Source organism: Frankliniella occidentalis, unplaced genomic scaffold (genome assembly GCF_000697945.3).
Source record: "Frankliniella occidentalis isolate FOCC.00 unplaced genomic scaffold, Focc_3.1 Scaffold20, whole genome shotgun sequence".
Lineage (NCBI taxonomy): Eukaryota > Metazoa > Arthropoda > Insecta > Thysanoptera > Thripidae > Frankliniella > Frankliniella occidentalis.
The window spans coordinates 1128446-1143492 of NW_026267150.1; the positions used below are offsets into that span (position 1 = coordinate 1128446).

Genomic DNA, 15047 nt, shown 5'->3' on the forward strand with positions numbered 1-15047 from the left:
AAAACTGTGGATGGGTCATAAAACTCCCTGCCACAATCACCCTACTCAGCTGTACAACTTCTTTGGAAACAAACAGCAAATGCAAAATTTGCCCCTGGCATTGAGAAAATAATATGACTGAGCTTTTGTGTTTCTAAAGTGATATAAACTGGACAACAATTCCATTAGCTAGTCTTCAGGTGATTGAACAGGCTAAGAACTAAGTGTGGATAAGTATTAACAGGAGAGGGTGTAATACCATATTGTAAGTAAGTATATTCCAACAATAGTTGCTTGCATCATAATACACCCACATATTTGAACATCCAGATCCTAGTGTCAGTTTTCTCAAAGTTGAATGTAAGGTTTAAAAACAGGCGCAACAGCATTTTCAAGGGATCAAGAAAATTAACAGGGCACAAGAAACAAGAGACATGTAACTTGAACACTTTAAACACATCCATTCTAACGCTTTCAAGGTATTTGTTTTTCCATCTTAATTAGAAAAAAGAAACACTCCAATTATTTTCAAGACTTTGTGTATGTACTTCATATTGAGTGATAAGAAATTGTGAAAATTATAGATCACCTCCGGTTCCATGTTATTCCAAATGGGAACTGATACATTGAGATTCACATATCATCAATACCAATGAACACAGGGTTTGGTAACGGAAAGGAAATTACTTCTCCTATGTACGAAACCAAGTTGAAATATGAGAGTAAAGCTATATCCTTTTGGATAAATTAAGCCACAGGGACATTTTTCTGTAAGTTGGTAGATGAACTCATACTTTAGCATGAAAGAAATAAACTTGAGTTTAAAATTATGAAGATGGATGTCGAAGCCCAAAATGAAACAGGACCGTAGAGTACGCGGTACAAGACAATACGGCGTTCAAAATGGAAAAATTATTTTTAACTGCCACCCAAACCAACTCTCTCCCAGAGCCTTTGATCCGGGAATGTTATTGACCAGAGTCTCTAAAATCAGTCTGAAACTCTCAAAATAAACTTGGATATTGTGTTTTATTCTATTTCTTTGTATCAATAAGTTCATTTAGTACTTACAATTTGGTGGAAAAGGCGCAGTCAATGACACGAATTAAATATGAAGTAACAGGACACTTTCAAAAACTACCTTTACAGTACTGATGTGAGAGCATATTACATACTGGCAAACATAGATAGATGGAACTATGGAACAATCATATCTAATACTTGGGTTAGACTCCAAAGAGACAGAAAATGACAGCCGGTATTAACAGTTGTTTTTATGTTATAATAAAAAAATATAGATATTCTTTTTAAATACAAGCTTCCATATTTCCTCCACAGGTATAATTAACAGGTGCCCATGGTGATCATGTAATACTAAAATTTGTAAATAAAGAGTTGAGAGTTCTGTGGTTGAGTTAGATTAAAAAAACAACAAAAGAACATGCAAAGCCCTACAGAATGACAGACACAATATTTAATTGATATTGTTATCTTCACCTAGAAACAATGCAGCAAGATTTGACTCTCAACAGGATGTATGAAAATACAAACAATGCTAAATCTAGCTGTGCATGTCCAATCAATACCTAATAAATAACAGTTCTAAAATTGACAGGCCTAGTTCAGTCTAGATAACCATAACAATCAGGGGAATGGTACTAGTAAAAAATGTTGAGAAAATGAATTAAAAATTACAGATTTCAGAGTACAAAGCAATGTTCAGATTCAAACAAATGTTTCAAAGCTCCAAGATTATGCTTAAATTTTTACCTTTGAACCGGGTAGAAAAGAAATAATGAGCAAAAATGGCCTATCACAAAATCAGATTGCTGCGTGACTTCTGGAAAATAATGTAGTATCAAAGGGGAAAACATCATGTAAAACAAGTAATTGGCACCTTGCAAAAAACTAAAGATATTCCAACAAAATTAACCAAATATGTAAAAAAGCAATGGAGGAAATGCAGCTCTTCATGTGCCAGTTCTGTTATGCAGTTGCAGAGAGTTATCTATTTTCAAATGCTGTATTAATTTGGTATTTGGTGATTTCTTTACCGATTTCTCTGTGATTATACACACATTCTTAGTTTATAGCAGGTAGTTAGAGAAGAGTAAGGTAAAACATTGGTTGGTGTTTGCTCACTCACAAACACAACCACAGCACCTTCTTCACCACACACAGAACAAATGGAGCAATACAATGATATGTATAATTGTCTATAAGTGTTACTACAAATTGCATACACAGCACATAAAGAACTAAAAACCTCTCTGTTTTCACCCAGTGACTGTTACAACAGGTAAATACCCAGTTGAATGAATACATAAGCATACAATATTGAATAGAACAATTCATTTGGACATGCAATAAAAATGCCCAGGAATGTGTTGACGCACTAATTCATTGTGCTGGGCATCACGCATCCCTAGTGGTTTGCACATGATTTTCAGTCCTAACACCAATGCATTGACATAAAAATACACCTCCTTTAATCATATAAAACAATTAACATAGCATACTTATAATTTAATACTTGTACATACATAGTGTATATATATTTATATACATATTAATATATAGATGCATCTTTGTGGCTGGATGTACAATAAATCTATAAATATAATCAAAGAAATAATATTAGTAAATAACAGCATGGACCGAAACAATGTTCCAAATAACATAGTATTGGTACAATATTTCGTTCGTTTCAATTAGAGATAACAAGGAGCACAAATCTGCAGAATTCTCAACAGTTCTGTGCAAGCTCGATGTAAAAATCAAGTTTACTAGGGTTCCTACTTTAGAGAACTGGTATAGTTATGCGTAAATTAACTAGATTACACTCACTGCCAGAGTGTAATGACTATCAGCCAGCTAATCTCCAACACTAAGAGGGCAAAATAGGTGTGATCACCATTACAAAAGTTCTAGAGCTTAATCAGAAAGCTTTCAACAGAATTGAAAACTTCAAACAAATAACCAAATCCATGATAGGGAAGATTCAGACTCAATGGTAACTGGAATACTAGTGCCTCAAGTGGAACTTCACACAAAACATTCAAATTATGTGTTCATTTTTATGCACTTTAATGCAATTAATTGAAAAAACATGCGAGTAGCTAATTTTAATTCATGATCTGTGTTTTCACTTCATAAATTGTAAGCTTGTGTCGAGTACAAGCAAGTACATGGCAGTCATTTTGCCATGTTTTTGATTGGTCTTTCAGATTCCTTCTAGATAGATAAAATACAACATCCAGGATAAATCCACTATTTTGAATGATTTACATCAGCAGATCAAGCAGTGCTTGGATCCAAAATTAAAAGTATGTAAATGATAAAATAATCAAATGTGCTTGATAAAATTTTAAAAGTTAAATTTAGGAATTAACATATTATACTCCAAATGAACTAAAACTTAGCACAAAAGTAACATATTTAGCCCGACACAATCACATTTCATATTCCATCATCAATTACTTGCTTTACCTTTAAAAGAAAATATCTAAATATAGTGAGCATTTCCATTAGAAAGGTTATCACAAAGTTTTGTGAGGAATACCGATCCCTTTTCTTTTTATAAAAGAAAAAAAGAACAAAGAGAAGAAATGAAAACAAGGTATGATCACAGAGTAAAAGTACTCTTACTCCATGATATGATTGCCTACCACTAAGTAGGTACTTGAAGAAAGTGGCATACCTCCTGAGAAAAGGGTGTCATCAGGTATGTTAATTGCCGGGAGGGGCAGCGTATCTTGATCTTGGGTCAGGATCACCATCACAAATGTACTTTCCTAAAACACATCAAAACACATGATCTAAATGAATATTATAATTCAAGGATTGTTTGTGGTTTCGGCCAAATTTAAACAATTATAAAAACATGATAAAGAACTTAACAACATACCAGACACAAATCTTCTCTTTACCAAAGACAGTCTATATCCAGAGCCCACAAGCTCCAGCTCTAGGCCAGAAAGTGTTGTTCCTTCACAGTTAAATTGAGTAGCAATTGTTCCTTGCTGACTTGGTCCGTTGCTCACTTCTAAGCGAGCCCTAAGTGAGCCAACACCATGATTTTCACTATGCTGAGACAGCTCAGTAAACTTCCAAATAACTCTGTGACTTTCTGCCAACCTAAAAAGAGAAATGAAAATAGATATCAGGGTATGATTGCGACCAACTCTTGAAATTAGATCAACTGAAATAAATTCATACCATTGGGCAGAAGGTTTCGACTGTAGCCCTGTGACACCCCCATCAACTGGTACAGCAACTGTGAGATTTAGCAGTGGAGAGGGTGCAGCCATTGCATGACTATTGTATTTGTAATCCACTTTCAAGTCCGTATGAGATTGCTCACATTTCCAGTATGCTACCAACTGGAATGGACACGAGCCTGCTCCAATCTTTGGTTTCACCTAAATAAAAAAATTGCTCCAATAATTTCTTAGTATCAAACACTTCAAATACTCAAATGAGAAACAATTAATTATACACCTCCAATAGATAAGTTAGCACATTACCTGGTATTTAAGAATATCCACATTAAAGTATGAAGCAGTGGGATTTTGCTCAGCTTGGCGGCGTAGAAGACCCGTCAGGGAACTCATATTAAACTCAAACACCATACAATCTGTATTTGACAGAGCTGTTTCGCTGTTAAAAATCGATTTGAATAATTATTTTAAAAGTAAATACACTTGAATCAAACTACAGTATTAGATTAAATCAGTTACAAAGAGAGAAGCTTACATATGAACCAGTTGCTTGTTAGGAAGGATATTTTCTATGCGTGCTGTATTTTTGATCCTGAAAGTTAACTGAGCAGGGTTTGGATTGTTAGCAAGAACAGCGACTATGCCCGCTGGAAAGGAAAGCATCATGTCTCCTGACATTTTCACCTGACACCTAAGAAAATTTGAGACAAATTGAAGACAATTGTAAGTCACAAACAAATGAATAAGAAATTTTGAAAAGAGATAAACAAAGAAGCTACAAAGGCGTACCTAGTTTCATCTGTACCACGAAAATAGGAGTGCACAATTTCATGGAAGGCAACTGCAAGTGGAATTGTATCTGTCATTCCAATTGTCAATGGCGAAGGCCCACGAGAAACTCCCAAAGCAACGCCAGCCGCTCTAAACTCTAAACTAGCAACACTGTCTGCCCGAGACATACTGAGAGCATTAGGGCCTGGACTGACTCTACCTCTCTGAGGGGGTCCCTGGAGGAGGAACAAAACAAGGTGTCAAGGATCACTGCAAAGTGAATAAAAAAGGGAAAGCAGCAAAAGTACTAGGGAACTGACTCTTATTTTCAAGCTTACCTCTCCACGCCTAGATGGGGGCCTTGGTATTGCTATCGAACTACCTGGAGTTGACGAACCACCTTGTCTTGATTGCTTTGGTGGAAGAGCAGGTTGTGTTTCAACATCAGCTAACAACTCTCCAAGGTCTAGAATCAGTAAAAGGGGAAATATTATGTCTTCCTTGTCTTACAACCAATTTAAAAACAAGAGGAGGTACTAGATTTTGCCAATACCAGCATATTTTGTTGACGGAGATGCTGCTGCAGGTGATGCAGAAGCTGGAGGTGGACTGGTTAAAGGTGCATAGGGATGGTTCCCACTTCCAGTTGGAGTTGATGCTGCAGATGTGGCAGGACTTTGAAAGAGATTCAGCCCCAGTAGATCACTACTTGGCTTGCTGATAGAAAAAAAGACACGTATAATAAAAATACAAACAATTAACAGTCCATCTTTCTATAATCAAATTATGAAAATACCCTAATTGCTGAGAGACGGATTGGGATCTTTTCATATGTATATCCGAGTCAACACCTGACCCTCTTCGTCCCATTGTAGCCCCAATCGGGGATATAGACAGATTTCCTACTGTTGCACGAAGCTCATCCACACTAGCACTCATGGGTGCAGCTCCATTACTTAGAGGTTTAATTTCAACATGTATCTTTCTTTCTCTTTCATCCTCTACAGAAAAAATTCAGGAGTCAGAAAATGGAACAGAGCAATGCAAATATACATGCTCCATCTACCTTTACATATTTTACCTGAGTCCGAATCAGAGCTAGAGTAAAATGAGCCTTTATCATTTTCCCATGTATCACTCTTTGGTCGTACATTGTAGCCCTCATCATCAACTTCAGGAGTTGGTGTTCCAGATTTGTCCTCACTGTCAATGTAGTTTCAAAATATGGGCTTAGTAAATTATTTAACAACAAACTAACATGAATTAATTTGGAAGAAAGAGAAATTGACTCACCCATCAGACTTCTGACTTGCATTGTCAGTGCTTCCATCTTTTTTCTTTTTAGCCTTTTTTTCTTTACGTTTGTCTCTCCTGCTTCTGAGAAACCCTGAAATTCAGACCAGAACATTTTGCAAGAGTGTGTGAATAAAATCTATGCAAAATAATTTTCCCAGAGTAACCAAAATATTGACAGGCAAATTTAAATACAATTCTAAAACAAGATATCTTGTGAGTGAAATGAAAGTTACAGCAATGTTACCATGTCAAGAGAGATAACCATGACAGACTAGGAAATATTATGTATTGAAAAGTAACCCATTTTCTGTGAAGTAACTTCTTAGGCAAAATCTTGAAATAGTAATTCCTTTGACAGCCTACATTAAGTATAAAAACTCAGATAGGCCTTCCTAGGAAGACAGACATACCACATACCGAAGAGCTCAATCGACTACATCACTCACAGTACTAAAAATACTGACAAAAACAGCATTAGGTGAAGAGCACAAGCTGTGAAAAAACATCAGCCGTCAACCTTTGTCATGCATGCTAGCAGGTCACAATATTAGGAAAAGATATTGATTAAATGAAATTAGGAAAATTACTAATATGTTACTTCCACAAGAAAAATAAAAAGAGAAAGCAAACATTAAGAGAGTAAAACTTCTGAGTGCAACTTTATGAACTATTGAAATGATTTTATAAGCAAAGAATGCAAACAACAACAGGCATAGGAGTTCCACTGCACGGGAGACTGGCTAAGGATCAGCTAAAAGCTGGAAGAACAAGTTGGGAAGGAATTTGATAAGCCTCATTTCAGTCTACCATGACAATTCTGCAATACTACAAATTATAATCCTTAGATTTTATTTTTTTGGTCCAATAAATTAGTTTTAACTTTTTAAATGAATGGAATAACTGTGCAAATTTTACAAGCATTAACACGATAAAATACAGTGAGGCATAAGATTTGACAAGAAAACATAAGAGGTCTGGCAAAGAACTTTAGAAGCACAGAACAAAACACATTTTAAGACCTGTCGTCCAGGATGAGAGGCTGGAGACCGGAGATCGATTTGCAGTAGGAGAGACTCCATCGCCTTTAACACGTTCATGAATGCAACCAGTCAACATTATAGAATATATATTGCTATGCACTTATGGTTTTTAATGCTTTCATTACAATGAAACTGAAACCATTACAAAGATCCATTTTAAAAAAGCTAGAAAACAAAAGGTCAAGATGAAGAGAGTCACGTTTAACAGATGTTAGATTAGACAAAAACATTGCGCAGCTAGAAAAAAAATAGACAACTTTTACATACGTACAAATAAAAACAAATTTCAATAGATTATTTTGAATTTTAAGTTATAATCTTACATAAGAAATTCAGAGAAGCAACTGTAATTCTACAATATATTTCCCCTCTAAAGAGGCTTGTGAAAGAAAATTAGTGTAAATTTCAGTATCCAATAACTTAACAAAATACCTGAAGAAAGACTGAACAATTACATTGACACAGTATACATTCAATCTAACAGGGTGGCCATGCAAGCAGAGTTTTCAACTTCCCTGACTTTTCCCTGACCTTTTTGCATGAATTCCCTGACTTTTGATGGTATTAATCAAGGAACTTTTTACCTCCCAAAAAAATGTAAAACGCCACCAACAGCAATTTGGAGCAAGATTAAGTCATTTCCCTAACTAATATTCAATATCCCTGAATTCTAGGTTGCATGGTCACCCTGTTTAAATAGTAAAACTACGCAACTATGCAACACTGACCTAAGAAACAATGAGAACAAGAAAACATAATCACTATGTGCAGAAATGAAATACAGGAACAATATTAAGGGTGCAACTGTGCTAATTTACCTCACAAACCAAAGCACCAGGCAACAAAGCAGGTAAACTACCCGACTAGGAGAGGATTGTGGAGGAGTGTAGGACATAAAGAAAAAACAGTGTAAAATGACTGAATAGATAGAAGAAAAATGATAGCTGTTAAACAAAACAAGCAGCAGTTCTGAAAAGAAAAATAGCCATAAAAACACAAACCAATCACGTTTGCTTAGGTCCTACCAGTATAAGCACATATAATAAGTCCCTAGCATGTTTATCTAACAAAGGGGTGCTGAGTAAAATGAGATAGGGCTAAAAAAAGCTTTTCTAAAAGTATTAAAATCTAACTGTCACTGTCTGATAGCAACTTTTGTAGAACATAATTAGTTCTGCAGTTGATATTTATCTGGGAAAAGGGACCTACAGTATCAAAGGAATAAAGGGAACACTTCATGCAAATTAAAGATGTACTGATGGTTACGTAGAAAAAAGACTTTACATAACAAACTGACACCCCATGCAAAAGTAACGAAATCTTTCTCCATCACCGATAGAGATACCTGTATGTAAGGACACAACTATCAACCAACAGAAGAATCCAAAAACAATATAGATTAGTGAAAGCAAATGATCAAAATAATAATTATTCCAAAACATTTAGATGATCTCTGCATCAACTGGTGCTGCCTAATGTGGAAGACCACACCCTTAAGAAGGGTTCATTGATGCTTTGACTGAACTGTAACAGCTTCTCGGTGAAAATTTTGAATTGGCATGCGAAAGCAAAAAAAATATTTAACTACAAAACGAAGGAATTGAGTTGAGAGCTCAAGGAGTATAGGATTACATTTTGATCCACGCAAAGGGTTGCGAGCGAGCGTGGTGGTGCCAGCGTCCGCACCGGGGCTGGTGGGAGCGGACGTGGGAGTGCCCACCTCGCCCGCCCCCTGCCCTGCCCCGGGCCCAGACCCGGCTCCACCCGGGCCCTCAGGATGGCCGCCGCTCTCCTTGCTGCCTGAAACACACAACGCACTGCATCGCCCCAGAGTACCACACAAAAGGCTGTTTGTGGCTGCTTCAAACAAGCTTCACCAGAGATCAACCCCATTGTTACCAACAGCTAATGGTCAAACATTTGATAGGTTAAATTTTGAGCAATTAAAAAATTGCTTTCTAGTAAAGGGTGGTACTTCAAAAGTTTTCAAAACTTATAAAATCATCCTGTCTAAATTATAATAGACCACCAAAAAACTAATCAAAGCTATTAAATGGAATTGCAAGAGATTAGTAGTATTCCACATTGTTGTTCTATTTATCCAGTTATTTACTCTAAGAGTATAGATAACACTTACAACCACAACTAAAAAATTAAGGGGTACTTTAAAATAAGAATGAACACCTGGCACATGTAAAAGCAAACTACATGGCAACATGACTTGACTATTTGGATCAACTTTGACACAAAATCTCAAAATGAGAGTTAAGATTGAAGTAAAGCAAGAGATAGACCCCATTATGAAACAGAACACAGCCATGAATTAACGAAACAAATTACACAATTAAAGAATACTTCACAAATTACAGACACACCACTTGAACATACCCTGAGAATTAGACATGAAGAGGTTCAGGAGGGAAGTAGTACGTCGGGAAGGTTTGGCCTGTGAGTTGCCCGGTGGTTGGCCTGGAGGCTGTCCAATATTATCCACATTACCTTCACGCTTCCAACCCTTATTGCTGTCCTCCTTACTGCTCATGTCCTTGTCAGAACCATCGGCCCCAGAATTCTTAAGTTGACTGCTTGATGAGGATGGAGTAGTGCTTAGAACATTCATATCTTCAAGGTTGACGACGTCTATAACACCTGAACGTCAAGGAAAATGTAATTATAATGTAGGTAAAGCGATAGTAGTCATAACAAACCTAAGTATCACCTGGTTTCTCAAGGCCAGTATATTTTCCCAAAACAAATTGCTCCAACAGTTTATCTACTGTCATTTCCAGGCATTGTCTCTTAAAATCTAAGTGGACCTACAATTTCAAAAAATAAAATAAAGTAAAAACAGCTTTTGATAAGTTTTAACTTACAGAAATCAACTCAACAAGACTTACCTGACCAATGAGCTCATGATTTTGCTGCAACAATTCAGCATAGGTGTACAGAAAATCTTTCATTTGAATTAGATGAGCTTCCTCAACATCTTGAAATTTCTGAAATAAAGAAAATTTTGAAGGGTTTCTCAAAATGCAAACAAAAATAGAAATTGAATTTGAGAAAAATTGGTAAACCTTGCAGGCTGTTATCATTTTTCTTTCAAATTCTTCTTTGATAACATGGTACTTTTCCACAAGGGTTTTATACTCTTCATGAGCTTTACGGAGTTTTGCTTCTGCCTTTTCTAAATCCCTTGGGGAGGCACTTTCTTTTCGAAGACGGTCCAGCTCCAGAGTTTTTTGCAAGTAAGCATCTTTAGCCTTTTGTAAGGTTAAGGTAGTGGCCTGAATTGCTTGAACTACTTCCAAAGTCCCTCCTTCTTCTTCTTTGACCTGAAGATTTGTTGAGCAAAGAAAGGAATATTGGCAAGAACTGAAAGATAAGTGCCATACATAGATGAAAATATGTTTACCTGTTTGTGCTTCTTTTGCAGCTCATCAGCATATTTAGTAACTTCTTTGACAAGTTCTGACACCTTTTGGACCATTTGAACATGAAGGTTCAGTAATTTTTCTGCAGAAGTACGTAGCACTTGCCAAACAGGAGCAAACGTTCCATTAATACAACCAGTTCCAGCTTGCTTGGCTAATTTTGCCAACATTTTGGAGTTATTTTCTTCAATCGATGATCTATGCACAGAAAATAAATTAAAGTGAAAGTGTGAGAATGATATTTAGGTAGGATACTATTGTAATTTATAGTCTCACCTCTCACGCAGAAACTCTGCAAATTCTTTGCTGGCAACAAGGCCATACTTCATATTGTGATAAAGAACGTCAAATCCGTTATTTTTCTCACCCTTGGAAAGAGAATAGATACATTAAAACAAAAATTATAATTAAAGAGCAAACTAGATTTCCTTTCTAATAAATTAATTGAAAAGAATCAGCACATAATTGATATCGAGAAACCTAAGTTTTTGGATAATGCTACCTGCATAGAACACAGAATTCAATAATACAATGCAAAATGGTAGGAAAGCCCAGGAGCTTCAGGAATAAAGAGCTTTCCAGCACTGTTCAAAGCCACCGCCCATTCAATTAGAAACAATTGGAATGTTCACCTTGCGAGACGGCCCCTAACCAAGCTTCAAATACTAACTGCTGTAGTAGCACATTAAAGAATACCAAACATGGTACAACGATATCCAAAATAGCATTAAATATACAAAACCTACGACCCAAAACAGATATAGAAACCCAAAACTAAACGTAAACAAGGTTTCGTTAACAGGTTGGGCTTACCCAAAAGTAATCACTGAAGTCAACCGTCATGGTGGTGTCAATCCCATAACACGTCCAAAAAAATCAGCAATTTTCTCCCCTTTCCATAAATGATCAAACTCTTTTATTATAATCATAAAACAATAATCTAGAGGTACTCGCAAAAAGAATTTTCACATCCCGTAACTCATAACTGCCCCTTGGCTGGCGACACCCAACTTCTGCGAGAACGACTGTATCGATTATGATACTCGATTGAAGTTGGTGCCAGGCTTGTGCTTGTTTTTCTTGAGGCAACGTCCCTTTAAACAAGGAAAGGGCAAGCTCGAAATTTTTTACGTTTTATTGCAGAGGATAATTTTTTGGAAAAAATGAAAGATAAGCAAACAAAAATGCAATGCAAAGCAGGGAACGGTGACCGAATCGTAGAATCGTTACCCTTCGATGGGTTGTTTGTGTTTCGATCCACGTAAATCGAATAGTGTATATCTTTCCTTGTCGCTCTCGCCGCTTTTCCGTAAGGTGCGAGAGAGAGGGGCCCCTACTCTTTCGCTGGGAAAACTCAACCGTCTACCGCATCCACGCATATCCCGCACATGGTGCCCGTGCAGTACATGGTATTTGTTGCCGTTTGATGTTATTTGGGTGTGTCACAAGTTTATTTTTTGTAAAGCAACAGCTCTCTAAACTCCCAGAACAATGCCGAAGTCAAAGAGAGACAAGAAAAGTGAGTAGTCTGGAAATTTAACAGGAATGCATCATTACCTCTAGGAACCTAACCTCTATACTATAACAGAACTATGTATCAGATAGCACGCTAAATTGTACATTTTAGCGTTATGTCATTTACCGAGTTCTACTTTGCCCATTAAACTAGCATTTTCCTAATTTCTATTTTTAAAAAAATAGCTGTCTGCATTTTACTCATTTTGCTTATATTTGTTTCTTTACTGCAGTATCTCTCACTAACACTGCCAAGAAAGGACTTCAGTTCAAGCAGCAATCAGTAGAAGAAGTTCGCAAATGTGTTGATAGCTACGAGAGAATATTTGTTTTCTCCGTAGAAAACATGCGTAATGGGAAGCTGAAAGATCTACGGGATGATTGGAAAAAAGACAGCAGGTAATGCAGTTATATCTTTTATTATATTGGTCCTGACTACACCCAAACCACAGTCTTACACTCTTCACGATTTTCAGATTCTTTTTTGGTAAAAATAAGGTAATGCAACTTGGCTTAGGAAAGTCAAAAGAAGATGAACCTCACTTAAATTTACATAGGTTATCAAAGCAATTAATTGGGCAGTGTGGACTTCTTTTCACCAATCGTTCCAAACAAGAAGTTGTCGACTTCTTTGAAACATTCACTGCTCCAGATTATGCACGTTCAGGATTTGTTTCAACAGAAGAAATCATATTGCCTGAAGGACCTCTTCCAGATTTTGCACATTCTCTGGAACCTCATTTAAGGCAACTGGGAATGCCCACCAGTTTGCAGAAAGGTGTTATAACTTTAGTTAAAGATTATACTGTTTGCAAAAAAGGAACTGTGCTAACACCTGACCAAGCCCGTATTTTGGTATGTAGTGTAGAGTGTGTGTGTGTGATTTATTATCATTCTAAGTAATTTTTTTAATTTTTAAATTTTTATTTTTTTAGAAATTGATGGGTAGACAAATGGCAGAATTCCGTGTCACATTAAAATGTATGTGGGATAAGGATGGAGGTAAAATCAAAAAGTTTAAAAATGAAACCAAAAATTCACAAAATGGTACAGAAGAGAATTTCAGCCTACGAATGGATGCTGAGGAAGATATGGATGAAAACGGAGAAGATAATGAAAATGATGATGATGAAATGGATGCGGAAGGCGGTGATGAGGAAGATTAAATATTCCCAAATTTTCCATGTCTATCAAACTATTTCTCCCCATAGGGTCTATATTTTTCCATCTGGATGCCTTTACTTATATATTGTTTCAATTTATCAATTGACACTCATAATGCCCTCAAATGTCCTTCTAAAGTATTCTGAAATTTTGCATCCACTTTGCATTACTGTGATATCTGAATAGTAGTTATTATGAATGTGGCACTTCAATTTCTTAACTACTCAAGTAATTGGTCATGTTAATTTTCGTGGTTCCGTATTCTCCGTTTTAAAGATACATACGACAATAAAAGTATGTAACCAGAGTTAGTGTCTTTGTTCAAAACCCACCTTACAAAAATTTCGTTTTTCCTTGTTGAATATTTGTGTTGTACTGAAGCCACACAGAGCCCTGCAGGCCATGGCTCTACGTGCCGGGGGGGCCGTCGGCGAGCAGCTGCTCGACGCGCCGCCGCTGCCGCTGGGTGAGCGGGTCGGCTGGGGGCGGGTGCGGCCGCGCGCCCAGGCTGAAGCAGCGCACCATGCGCACCCCGTCCAGCGCGCGCGTCTGCAGCAGCGCCAGCTCCTCGACGTCCTCGGCCAGGCGCCGGCTGATGCGGTGCATGGCGCGGCCATAGCGCCGCCGACACACGGACCAGCTGCCGGACACACAGGACGCCAGTGCTGAAACAGTCTCGGGCGAGCTTCGGTCACACGCGGCTGAAACATACGGTGTGTGTGTGTGACCCAATTCGAAATCGAACCGACAATTTTCGTCACTTTTTGTGCTCGAATTGTGGAGGATATGGGGAAAACCGTGGGATGGCTTATACTCTCTTAGTGGAAAATACTACTCATCACACTTGATCGTGCGTCTAAAATTCCAAGCGCTGCTCACGATTCGGAAACAAAGCGTTAAGTTATTGTGCGTACGACGATATGCGGAGTTTCACTTTCTTCCAGGCGCGGTTTACGAGCGATCGCCCCCCATACCTACACCTTGTCGTTTGAGTTGCCTGAAAGGTATGCAGTTTGCGCGACTGCAAAACCCCTGTAAAGTAGGCAGCCGGCAGTGTTAATCATGTTTGCCCTGGCTCATGCCCTCCTCATGCCCCTCCCTTCCATCCCCGAGCGGATAGTTTTGGCTTTGACACTGATTGGGTGGCACGCACCAGAACTCGAATATTTCTCGAAACCGACTGGCTGAAAAGCGACTCTCCCGGTCCCAGTGAGAAACGTTGAGGTCCATTGGACGTCAAATTGACGTCGAAAGTCGAGACGTCGATTTTTTCCCCCGTTAGCATCTAAATTGGCATATGTTTGACGTCTTCGTCGAAGGCTTCTCAGTGGGGTTGGAGGCAGCGTACCCCACCCCTCGGGGTAAGCACCTCGGGTAACGTACTACCGCCTACCGCGTGCCCTGGGTTCGATTCCCGAGAACGGGGTAAGTCCAGAGCGGCCGACTACTGCCGCCTGGTCGCCGCGACCGCCAGGCAGCCGAACGTCCAAGCTCTGGTGGGCGCTTGACGGAGCTGGCGGTTGACACCTCAGCGCCTGCGATACTCAGGGTAGGCCGGCCCGCAGTACACACATGCACTGCAGGCAATACGCTGCCTACCGATCAGGCGCTCTGCGAGATAGCACCGCCAG

The 15047-nt window shown here is 38.2% G+C and overlaps 2 protein-coding genes across 5 annotated transcripts; one reads left to right on the forward strand and one right to left on the reverse strand.

Annotated features, from left to right (window-relative positions):
* Positions 1–235: 235 nt before the first annotated feature.
* Positions 236–11769, reverse strand: LOC113207388 (F-BAR domain only protein 2). 4 transcript variants are annotated; one of them, XM_026423935.2, is made up of 19 exons: positions 11551–11769; positions 11014–11105; positions 10719–10935; positions 10381–10638; positions 10204–10302; positions 10026–10122; positions 9695–9955; positions 8939–9106; positions 6264–6357; positions 6052–6173; positions 5767–5971; positions 5524–5687; positions 5309–5436; positions 4989–5206; positions 4735–4890; positions 4506–4638; positions 4198–4400; positions 3887–4116; positions 236–3773 (listed from the first exon to the last, which is right to left on the reverse strand). In XM_026423935.2, exons 1-19 carry the CDS (start codon positions 11578–11580, stop codon positions 3709–3711), a joined length of 2940 nt encoding a protein of 979 aa, XP_026279720.2. In that variant the 5' UTR covers positions 11581–11769; the 3' UTR covers positions 236–3708. The 4 variants fall into 4 exon arrangements, with proteins under 4 accessions (XP_026279720.2, XP_052120622.1, XP_026279721.2 ...); XM_052264662.1 differs by lacking the exon at positions 8939–9106 and adding an exon at positions 7286–7348 and having other exon boundaries at positions 9806–9955; positions 11551–11768; XM_026423936.2 differs by lacking the exon at positions 8939–9106 and having other exon boundaries at positions 11551–11768.
* Positions 11770–12055: 286 nt separating this feature from the next.
* On the forward strand, positions 12056–13723 carry LOC113207390 (mRNA turnover protein 4 homolog). The gene is made up of 4 exons (XM_026423939.2): positions 12056–12256; positions 12486–12651; positions 12729–13107; positions 13188–13723. Exons 1-4 carry the CDS (start codon positions 12229–12231, stop codon positions 13416–13418), a joined length of 804 nt encoding a protein of 267 aa, XP_026279724.1. The 5' UTR covers positions 12056–12228; the 3' UTR covers positions 13419–13723.
* The last annotated feature ends 1324 nt before the right edge of the window (positions 13724–15047 follow it).

Coding starts and splice junctions, on each gene's coding strand:
- LOC113207388 (XM_026423935.2), bottom strand. CDS start 11,580: ATGACGGTTGACTTCAGTGATTACTTTTGG. Junction 9,956..10,025: donor TACTGGCCTTGAGAAACCAG/GTGATACTTAGG, acceptor CTTGACGTTCAG/GTGTTATAGACGTCGTCAAC. Junction 4,639..4,734: donor AACAAGCAACTGGTTCATAT/GTAAGCTTCTCT, acceptor GATTTTTAACAG/CGAAACAGCTCTGTCAAATA.
- LOC113207390 (XM_026423939.2), top strand. CDS start 12,229: ATGCCGAAGTCAAAGAGAGACAAGAAAA. Junction 12,652..12,728: donor GATTGGAAAAAAGACAGCAG/GTAATGCAGTTA, acceptor CACGATTTTCAG/ATTCTTTTTTGGTAAAAATA. Junction 13,108..13,187: donor CTGACCAAGCCCGTATTTTG/GTATGTAGTGTA, acceptor TTATTTTTTTAG/AAATTGATGGGTAGACAAAT.